General features: G+C 37.3%; 1 protein-coding gene across 1 annotated transcript in view; it reads right to left on the minus strand.

The window, feature by feature from the left end:
• Positions 1–243: 243 nt before the first annotated feature.
• LOC104291346 (selenoprotein O-like) overlaps positions 244–11,805 on the minus strand; it is a 22,439-nt gene continuing 10,877 nt past the window's right edge. Inside the window, exons 12-19 of the mRNA XM_009890570.1 lie at positions 10,396–10,525; positions 9,694–9,738; positions 9,525–9,606; positions 9,348–9,440; positions 7,110–7,189; positions 6,189–6,232; positions 697–776; positions 244–366 (exon numbers count right to left, since the gene is read on the minus strand). Of these exons, the coding sequence (XP_009888872.1) occupies positions 244–366; positions 697–776; positions 6,189–6,232; positions 7,110–7,189; positions 9,348–9,440; positions 9,525–9,606; positions 9,694–9,738; positions 10,396–10,525 (677 nt within the window). The remainder of the gene's footprint in view (positions 367–696; positions 777–6,188; positions 6,233–7,109; positions 7,190–9,347; positions 9,441–9,524; positions 9,607–9,693; positions 9,739–10,395; positions 10,526–11,805) is intronic.

Below are 11,805 nucleotides of genomic sequence, written 5' to 3' on the forward strand. Positions count from 1 at the left end.
GCTGAATATGAAGGGCAGTTTTATAAACACCAATACAATTTGCTGATGCAACCATACACAGTGGTCCATTTCTTTAGTCTTTAGACTTTATAAAGTTGGTCAAGACCTTGACTTGCCTAGCAGAGTAGCAGATTCCAGTCCACAAAGTATATGGGAGAGAAGTTCCTGTGGCTTGATCCATTAATCCTATTCGAAGGCCTGAGCTTTGACCTCGATCATTTTTCTGGCGCGTTCAAATTTCTCTCAGGATGAACAGCTTACTTTGAGGTCCTTGGCCCAAGCTGGGGGGCGAAGGGAGTAGCCTGCTTTCTCTGCAGCCTGCTGTCTCTGAAAGGGACGTTGTAAAATCTGCTGTAGAAGACGAACCTGGAAGCAATTCAAAGGGTAAGTTTTTATACAAAATGTTTTCCTGCAAACAAGAAGAGTTTTTGCCACTTCATATTATGCACCCTCCTGGCTCCAGAAACTATTATATGAGTTGCTAACTATTATTAGTACTACTATCAATAAAATCACTACTGTTTATGTTATAATTAATGCTATTAATAATTTTGTTAATATTTTTAATGGTAGTTGGGATTAGATAGTATAATGTTGGTCAAAGTGTAGTATAAATTCAAAGTGCAAATGCAACAACTGTTTCATTAACAATTATGCCAATTATTCATAAGTATGTCAAGAAACAAAGAATTTTACCTCTGAGAAATCATTCAAATTAGCTTTTTGCACTGCTGATTCTGCCATCCAATTCCTAAGGACGTATCTAGGATTAACAGCTGAAACCAAAAGTAAATCATGCTAAATTTAGTTAGATGTATTCAACAAAAGGAAAACACAGTCATTGAAACATGTAATTGAAATCTTAAAGGTTTAATTTGGAGATAAATGGGGAAAAAAATGCATAAAAAGGAAAAGGAGTGAATCAATCTATTTATTTTTATGAGCTGCTAAAAGGAATTTTTAAACTTGCACAATCAGTAATGCCAAGGTACCAAACAAAAATTAGAGTAGTATAGAACGTCACACTGATACACAAAGGATCTCCTGTTACGAACACCAGCAGACTTTTCAAATGTGATGAGTTTACCGTGCCCTAGGTTCCTGCTACGTTCCTGCTACATTGGTGAAAAGTGTATTTCAATGTTGTCAATACCTTCCTGGAGATCATAAAAATGAATATTATATTACTTAATTTAAAAAGGAATTATTAAGATATTAATTAAAGTCTGTGTACTTAGATATTCCTTCTATATCAACGTATGAAAAATTTAGCCATAAAAGCCTTTGATGTTGCATTTCCGATGTATATTTTTTAGAAATGACTTTTTCCACTTTCCTTTTCATTTTCGGGTGGGGGGAGGTTCCCCCATTTTTTCCACACTGCTCTATCTTTTTGGAAACACCCATGATGGCTGCACTGCTTCTCTGGCATGTTCCAGGCTGATGGTGTCTAATTAGTGGTAGGGAGATTGTAGGGACACCAAAAATGAAACTGCTGAAGGAGTAAACCAGGTTATATCTTACAAGACAGCAACTAACAATCATAAAAGGAGTTCTGTCAAACTGTATGCCAAGGACAGTTCTCATAAGCACACATGGCTTTTGTTATCAATTTTTTAGCAGATAATGTCAACACTACTCATAAAATTGCTCGCAATTAAAGCCCAAGATTCTACTTCAGAAAGTTTTCCCTTTAAGTAATGATGAAAAGAATGTTACAGATTAATTGTAACAAACATTTTAAGCTTGCATTGTAAATCTTAATTTGACATTCGTCTGCATATTTTCCCAAATTCAGAGATTAATTAGTGATACCGGAGGCATTTCACCCATGGCCTTGAAACCAAAAGTCTGTGATTTATGGATATACACAAACTTTGTGTGTTCCTTCCCTTTCCATTGATGTCCCAGTAAGTTTTAGATGAATGAACATTAGTTTTATATATTTCTTTCAAAAACTCCATGTAGCTTTACAAAATATTCTTATAAATACCCTCACAGCATATTTGAAAGAGAGTATTAGAGAAAGCAGAGTATTAAAATAACCATCCCAAAGTTCCCTCAGTTCCTCTAGTCAATTAGTTATGATGTTATTTTATTTACAAATAATAAATTATATTAGGAGGGGGATGATCAGAAACAATGCTTTGCATGAAAGGATTAAACTTAATCTGTTTCCATTTCCCAATTCACTCTCTTCTTGCACATCCTTGTACTGCTTCTTCAGCTTGCAAACGTAACTTGTTTATCCTAGCTGACTACCAAGACAAGTTGATGCCTTTGAGAAAAGCTACGACTGGCTCCTCCTAAGGTTCTGTGATTAGACAATCACAGAACTTTATTCATATTTAATAGCTCCCCATGCAGAATTAGTGCTTAGCGCAGTGAACAGACTTCTCTGTAATAACCACTCCTTCTAAAAAGCACCATTGAACCAGGTAACAAACTAGAATTTACTGAAGCTATGTAATCAGTGAAACAACACTTGCATGATTATTGTATGTATCACAATACAATTAAATTATTTATCTTTGGAACTGAACGATAGCCATTTTAAGCCACAAGATTTGCCATACAGCAGCATTACACAAAGGGTCTTTATGTTATTTAGAAAAGTAAAGGAAAAAAAAATAAAATATCACTCTATGCTCTAAGTGCTCAACTCTGATTGCTCCTGCTCCTGCCAGAAGAGAGAAGGTGAAGCGCTCTCACAAAATCAGAACATGGGCTGAAATCAGGAGCATCTCATGTGGCACAGCCACTCCCTCCTTTATAAAAGCTGCCCAGGCAACAGAACATGATTCGGCACAATATCCATGAGCATGAAGGCTGAGATGCAATCCACCCAGATACAGACATTCATCTTTTTCACATTACCATTGTTCTGTGTGTACTTACATATGTTAAACTGAAGCCTATAAATAAGACTGGCTATTTGGAACCCTGATAACCTTTACATAGTCATAACAACACTCTGCCCTAACTGCTAAAAAAATAGTGTTTTCCCACTTGGTAAAGTAATTGGCTCTGGCCAAGTATTTGATTTAATCCAGTAAATGGTTTTTCAATAGTAAAGTGTGATAACAATATAAAAAGAATATTTTAAAGGTGGAGAAGTTAACATATGACTCATACAAAAAATGATAATTCACATTAAAACCATGACTCATAGTAGCAGGAGAGTATTTGTCCCAGAAATATATTCTTAACAATCACAAATTGACAAGTTTCACAGTGGAGTTAAAAATATCTGTAATTAACACAAGTGACAAGATAATTATGAGAGAATAAGACAAGCCAAATAAGAAAAGGACAAAGCAGAAAAAAAAATTGTGCCCTTACGAACATTTTCTCATCTGGTCTACAGGTTTTTTTACATGTTTCTTTTATAAAGAAATACAATGATAGACTTGTACAGAGATTTGGATTGTCAAAACTTTTTGATCAAATCCTAAGGAACTACGTTTAGGCAGTACAAGATAAAGTGCTGCTAAGGACTAAAAACTAAATGAAGAGAAAAAAATGAGGTAAGTGATCAACCTGAAATGCTTCAAGGTAATGTACTTTGGGACATGAGATATTTTACTAGACTTACTAATGATGAGGGAAAGGTGATGAATAACGAGGTGATAATGGCAATATATTCAAGGTCAGTCAATTCTAAAGACAGCAATAAGAAATTTAGTGGGACTTACCAACCCACATAAAAATCTATAGAGCCCTGACAGTTTTGGCTTTAACATGAAGTGCTGGGTAAAAATGCACAGTTGACTGAGTTGAGACAGATTTGTGCTGCAAGTTGTACTGCAGCTCAGCTCAGTTGTACCGAACTTAACTGTACTGTACTTAATCTTTGCATATTGAGTTTTGTACTGCTACCAAAACTAAGACCACTACCACACGTGTAGTCCACACCTTCTATCTGTTTTGTCTGTCTCCTGCACTATATGATCCCCCGACATAGGCGTAGAAAATCACAATGCTGGTTTGCAGATCATCCCCAAACTGAGATCCTTTCTCATTTGGAATAAAAACTCAGAGAGTCACAATCTTCTCTAAAAACAGACCAAAACAACCAGAAAAATAAGAAGTGTGTTTAGACAGTTTTCAGCACTGCATTTTAGCTGAGGAAAATAGAGGAGCTCAAAACCTTGAAACAGTAGTTGAGCTAAGAGCCTCAGCCTCACAGTTGCAACTTCTTAACCCTTCCAAAATACAAAGAACAAACCAAATCTTTCTTCTTGGTAACTGTTTTCATATTAACTTTCTAAAAGTGCACGTAAAATTGTAAGAAGTATTCTTAAAAATGGATGGAGCCTTGGTTAGAAAATGCGGATGCAAACATGAAGGTCCACGTGATGATAATTTCTGCCCTACATAGTTTTTACTATCTTATTACTGAAAGTCATTGCTATCTCCTGCCATTTTCCTACTAAATCAATTAAAGCTTTTGAAGAAAGCGGCCAACCAGTATCTAACAAAAGAGTACAGCCATTTCTGTTAGAAATGAGAATAAAACACCCTGCAAAGTAGTGTAACACTGAAGCGTATAATACCTCATGCAAAATTTGATCAGATCCTCCATTTCCTTCACTCTCTTTTGTCCAGAGATTTTCAGTTGCTGATGTGTCTTTTACAGGCAAATTTCACAAATTTACCACAGCTCACTGCAGATCAAAAAAAATCTCTCCCTGAATTAACTCTTAGAATTTCCTGTCTGCCGTTTCTGCTGTGACAGACAGCTAAAGGCAGTAACTCTACCATTTTGTGTTCAGAATAACTTGGAGAATTAAAGTACCTTCCTTTCATGACTAGAAAGTCCTTTCACAAGTAAGGAGGTTCTTCTCCAGGTTCAGAAAAAAACGCAGGTGCCTTTCACAAACCTTAATACTTTATAACATGTAGAAAGGGTTTGGAAATATTTGAACACTCAGACAAATCTTAGTCCATTGAGCCAGTACAGGATGCCTACCAGAATCTCTCCTGATGTTATCAAGGGTTCATCACCAGAGAAGAACAATGTTCTTCTGAACAACGCAAACTGACACATTCACTGACTGCTAAAGGAAGGAAGATCAAAGAAAGATGTTGTGTGCACTGAGGAAAAGCAGAAGAGGAAGGGCATCTCACAAGAAAAATCAAATCCTAGGGGCCCTTTCAGGGAGCACCCTACTTTGCAATGAAGAGTTACAACTTGGGGAGCAGCCAGAGCACATCCACTATTTCAAGACACTACGGTGAAGCCCCACTTGAGACATGACACATACAGACAACCATGTTTGCATGTGCCAGTAATTAAGTTATTCAAGAAAATCAAAGGGAAAAAAAAAAATTAATCAAGTCCACAAGCACCAAAGCGGAGAACAAGCTGGAGGCCTGGCATCACCTGAGCCCCCAGGTGGAAATTGTAAAAAACGGGGTTAAAAAAAAAAAGTGAGAGAAAAAAGAAATACAAAAAGGTAAGCAACAAGTAAGGGAAAGAAAAAATACACAAGTAGGTAAGTGAGGATTGATATGAAATAGACCATAGCTGGACAGCTGAGCTGGAGTGCTTCAGTGTCTATATGCATATAGGGTGTGACACAGGGCAGAGCAGCCTTTGTGAATACTGGTGGAAAAGCCTTCTTCATAACATCTTCATCACTTGTCATTTCAGTCACTCGAAATATGACATGTGCTCTGTCCTTCAAAACCAGCAGAATCTAGAGAAGAGCAACTTGGACTAGAAGTTGTGGTGCACTTCCATGATCTCATGCTCTTAGGCCTCAGTCAACTGATATGACAACTGTATTCACAATAGAAGGTGTTTGGGCCAGACCAATTTCTTTAAAATGTGGACTTAAACTAAGGATTTATTTACTTTTTTTTTAAGGAGGGAAAAAGGAGGATCCCTAAGGAGGAAGAGCACCTCATTGTAGCCAAGGAACATTTTGATCATTTAGCTTATATAAAAAATACATATATATTCACAAGTCTGGCCATACACGCGTGGCTAGATTCCAATCACACAAATGGGTGAAATCAGACATAGCCACAGCAACTGCACAGTATTACAATATTTGCAGCAGTGTAATGACAGTTCATTTTGGTTCTCCTCAAAAGGAAAAATAACTAACACTGAAGAAACCTATGTAAATAGATAGCTGCCACCTCCAAGCACCTGAATTCCTTTGGATTGTTTTACTCACTTGTCATTCGTGTTCTTCTCTTGGTGTCTGAATCACCCGTGTTACTATATGTGAAAAAACAAAAGAAGAAAAAAGAAAGTGCTTTAGCTAATGAGGGTTATGCTTATTTATTTTTAGAAATACTTTATTTGACTTTCATTAGAATCATTAAGTGCTCTACTTTTGTGTTCAGTGGAAGCAGGTGTGAATCTCTAAGAATTATTAGACTTGGCAAAAATTGCACACTTTCTTGTAGGTGTTGTTTCTTGTATTCACTTTTTGTCCTAAGAACTGCATTTACTGACTAAAATTTCCAAGTGCCCGATATGTACTTCTTTTGACTACTATCAGCCATGCATACCACGTATAACCAAGAAAAACATACACATTCTTTATTGATTTAAGACAAAAGAATTGGTAGGAAGTTCTAACATACATGTCCCTATCTATGCAACACCAGCTGTTTCCAAACACAGTCTGTGTATTCACAACTGTTCAGTTTCCAACCCCTGTCATCCTAAAACCATATTATTACATAGTAAAAAATATATGTATTACCAGTAGCGAAACACTATTCATTCTTATGTATTTGCAAAGCCTAACTTTCAGATTCTTGGACTGAACCTGTAAGACTGGTATTTTAACAAAAATTATTAACCAAAGAAATCTGATCAGTCGCTCGATGAAAGTTAACAAATACAGACCGCTCCTCCCATGTCATTTTTTTTGTACCTGTGTGTCAAAACAGAACTACACTAGTAATTATTGTGGAATCTAGCACAATCTAGAACCATAAAGACAAAAAAGGGATAAGAAATCATGTCTGAGGCAGTTTACCAGACCTACTAAAGATTATGTAAAAACATTGCAGATTAAAGTTGCCTGCGCCTGGCAAATACACGCTTGGTGTTATTTTTACACTTGAAACTGCATCAGACTTACCGATTTAATCTCAAGAGGTACATAGTAACCCATTCTGAAAATAACTTGTGTTTACCCAGATCCTGGAGAGCCCAAAACTCCTAAAGAGAAAGAAACAGTTAATGGCAGGTAATCAGAATTTTGTTTCTGTTAAGCAAAACCCAAAAAAATATTAAAAGGATATGAGGGAAACATATGATGACCTTTAAAGACATTTTCTTCCAAAAATTCTACTAGTATCTTTTCCTGAGTATTTAAATTATTTCTTTTTGCTAGAGTGATATATCCATATTAATCCATCTCTGTTATGGCAAATTCTATCCAAGCACCTCTAGCACTTCACCCCTATTTTTCCTTGGCTTATTGTCTGACCTATTTTGTCTTTTGGGGCTATGTAAATACAGGTTTTACTGTCTTCTGAGTTTAGTACATGGACTGGGGTTTGGTTTGGTTTGTTGTTTGGTTTTGTTTTTTTTTTCCCAAAATTGTGGAATATGGGTAATATATTGATAAAGAAAGATAAGGTGTGGAGAAAAAAAGAAACTTAAGACTACAGGGATAGGAGATGACTGAGGAGAAGAATAGAGACAGTACTCCTGGAAGAAGGGAGAGGAGACAGAACTTGGAAAAGGCAAACAGAGAGAAACCAGAGCTTGGGGTTACTGCCTCCAGTGTTGGACAACAACCACAAACGAGGCTTCCCTGGCTGATGACACTGAGCTAACAGCTGCTTTAAATTGCTCAGTTGAGAGAAAGGAGCCAAACCTCACAGATAAAAAATGAACTTCAGAGAAATAACAGATTAGAAAGAAATGGACATAGATAAAAGGAGGTAAACAGCAGATATACAAGAAAAAAATGGGCAAAAGTTAAGTAAGGGAAATTAAAAGCAAGAACAAAACAAAGTTTTGGTCACATTTGAGTTTTTTTTAAAGGAATGGGAGTCAAAAAATATAATGAAAACCACATTTGAGCATAAAGATGAGATAAAATTACAGAAGTAACTAAGAGCTGGGGGTCAGGCAGGTGGGTAACAGGTGAGTGTAGGAGTCAAACATTTATTCAAAGATGTGCAGGATTAGGCTGCTTTGGGAGGAATTTCAGAATGTTTCCAGATAATACTAAATGTAAGGACTCCTGCAGTGTTCCCAAAGGATTCTGACATTGTTAGGTCAATTTTGGTGTGCAGCTAAAAAAACCCATAAGTGATATACAAACCAATATGAGAACTTACTTTGCTACTGACAAAGTATTAGTGTGTAAATAAACAGCAAGTGAAATTACTTTAATATAAAAAAAAATTTCTCTAAAAAAATAAAACTTTTTACCAGGATAAAATTGTACGACAAAATGTATTCCTATGCTTTAAGCTACATTTAAAACTGACCTGGTGCCCAAGGAAGGGCAGAGACCACTATGGGCTGAGATTCTAGCACAAGTTTATGAGGAGATGGGATCTCACTTGGCATTAGATACCAAGACAAGCCGATGGGCCTGAGAGCAGATGTTTAGGTCACCTGGTAACCCCATGTTAGGAATAGTTTGATCGACCCGAGGTTGAAATTTTCCTTATAAGGCCTGTCCAACTTCATTTGTGTCTTACGAAATACTATGAGAAGGTATTCTTAAGCAAAACAAAAAAGAGGCTGAAAGAGTTGGGGCTGTTCAGCCTGGAGAAGAGAAGGCTCCGGGGAGATCTTACTGCAGCCTTCCAGTACCTAAAGGGGGCCTGCAGGAGAGCTGGAGAAGGACTTTTTACTAGGGCACGTAGTGATAGGACGACGGGGGATGGATTTAAACTGGCAGAGGGCAGGTTTAGATTAAACATTAGGAAGAAATTTTTCACTTTCAGGGTGGTGAGGCACTGGCATAGGCTGCCCAGAGAGGTCGTTGAGGCCCCATCCCTGGAGGTGTTCAAGGCCAGGCTGGATGGGGCTTTGAGCAACCTGGTCTAGTGGGAGGTGTCCCTGCCCATGGCAGGGGGGGTGGGACGAGACGATCTTCAATGTCCCTTCCAAACTAAACCATTCTATGATGGCATGAAAAAAAAATGTATCCTTCCTTAGTAGACACAGGCTTAACATGGGGTGGTAGCATGACACAGATACATCTCCCCGTCCCTTAATAATGCTACAATGACACATTTCCCAGGCAAATCATGGCTTGAGACATTCTCTGGTACACCAGGGTTATATCCAACCTGATTTACTCATCTTATATTAAGTATTCCTAAAATTTGGTGCTTGTATTAATTAATACCTCAGGAATATGGAGCTCCTTTAACTGGTCCTCAGTAATTTCACTGAGCTGTCGAAATGTCATTGTAAAATCAGCCTTTGTATCTTCCATAAGCTAATGAAAAAAGATAGGTCTATCAGATTTTTTTTAAGTATGGGATCCAGATGTTTACCAAGAAAATGAGCAAAACAAACTTACTTTTAGGAGGAAAGCAATCAAATAGTTGTCATCTTCATTCTCCCCAAGAAGACCCAATTTTGTTTTGAATAGTTCTGTGAAACTGAAAATAACAACAAAGTAAGGAAATTGCCACATAACATAATTTATAGTATTCTGACTGCAACGTTTGAGTTCTGGAACTCCATACCGGATGTAATAGCGCTCACCATATCCCTCCAAAATCTGGGAAGCTCTGCAAAAACAAAAGAAATGTCAAATTCTATGGAACTACAATACTACTGTGGGTACAATCCTACTGTACACTAATGAAGGAAAACTTCTTCTGTCTGATATCTCACAAACATTGATATTCTGAATCAACAGGGATCTGTAGTGGGAAAAAGACTGAGGGGAAACATTTTAACAGGCTTCAAATACATAAATAGCTGCTGCAAAGAAGAAAAATACCATGTTCTTCCTTTTCATACCAAGTAAGAAGTAATGAGTTTAAACCACACAAAAGATTCATATTAGGAATCTTTACAATAGGATATTAAAATACTACCTCATTACTTCAGCATGTCTGGTCTTCAAAAGTAAGCATCTTAAAGAACAAGCTAGACAAACTTAGAATAGAAAACTATAGGCAAAGGTCCTACCTTAGGGAAAGGAGAATGGACCACACAACATCTAAGACCACCTTCCAGTCGTATTTTGCTATTATTTATGACCAATGAAAACCTTTCTCCCCTCCCTCCACCTTCTCGTCAATAATTAATTCAGAATCAATTTCCACTTAGAAAAAAAGATTTTAAAAGCTAATCCCTTTCTTTCCCACCCATATGGTGGTTTGAGGGTCTCCCATCTCACTAGTTCTTTTAAGCGTCAAGATATTTTAAGGATTACTTACAGCTGCTTTTGCCTGGGATCCAATAAAGGTTTTAGAGCTTGTAACAGCTTGCTCAGATTAAACAGCCCAACATTTGCCTGGTTTCCTATTTTATACCTCCTTTCATCATCAGATGTGTTTGGAACAAAATCTGTTTCAAACAAAACATTACTTTTCCACAACAGAGTAATTACAATAAACAACCAATGTTAAAATATTGAAGTGCATTCATTTTTACACTCACACAGCAAACTAATAAAAGCCCTAAAGTTACTAAATATTTAAAAACAAATCACAAGGATACTTATTTACAGTGAATTGACTCAAGATCTATTATTTGCAAATCTAAGGAACACATCCTTCGCAGACAAGTTCCCACATGTCATAAGTGACATCTTCCTACTTGAAGATTCGAAATAAATTCAGATGTTTAAACAGAAAAAGACTCTTTTTACACTAAAAACTATGTCTTTTTCAATGCTTTTACTATATATAGTGCTACTATTTAGCACACAGACTAAACGACTGTGCAACCAGATTCAGGATTTGTAAGTATTTTTTTAAAAGTAACATGTATAAACATGTATTTAAATAAATAGGCCACCTAAGCAAGATTTGTTTCAATTGTACAAGCAAGCTTTACATAAAAATTACATAAACATAAATTTACAGAAAAATTAGGGCTAACATGTTCCAGTATGCAAATCCATTATTCGGGAGATAATAAATATCTGCTATGCAAGTTACAGGTATCCAGAAGTAAAACGTATGCAGATCTACAGCACCAGTATCCCAATGGATGCAGTATGAATCCCTTGCTCAGATCAAATGCAGATAAGATGCTCAACGCACACAGCATTGCCTGAGTCCTCAGAGGACATTAATAACATATAGACCATTACGGAGGAGACCTATGACACATCTATCGGATCCGGTGATTGGTTCAAATCTGAATGTTAACTAAAGCATTTCATCTGGTTCTAGGGTGTACTGGCTCTGGCTGGGATGGAGTTAATTTTCTTCCTGGCAGCCTGTATGGCACTGCGTTTCAGACTTGTGACTAAAACAGTGCCAATAACACACCAGGCAAGGGGCTGGGAGGAGACACAGCTGGGACGGCTGACCCAAACTGACCAAAGGGATATTCTATACCACATAACGTCATGCTCAGCAATAAAAACTGGGGGTAGCTTTTCCAAGGCAGCTGTTGCTTGGGGACTGATGGTGGGAGGTGGTGGCTGATTGCCTTTGTATCACTTGATGATCACCCTCACCCCTTTTTTTCCCCTTAACTTATTCAACTGTCTTTTCTTGACAGTTTTTCTTTTTCTCATCTTTGCTCTTCTAATTCTCTCCCCCAGCCCGCAGCAGAGGGGAGTGAATGAGTGGCTGGGGGGTCCTTAATTGCCGGCTGTGGTCAACCCACCATAT

The sequence above is a fragment of the Charadrius vociferus genome, unplaced genomic scaffold (assembly GCF_000708025.1).
Source record: "Charadrius vociferus isolate BGI_N301 unplaced genomic scaffold, ASM70802v2 scaffold1038, whole genome shotgun sequence".
Taxonomy (NCBI): domain Eukaryota; kingdom Metazoa; phylum Chordata; class Aves; order Charadriiformes; family Charadriidae; genus Charadrius; species Charadrius vociferus.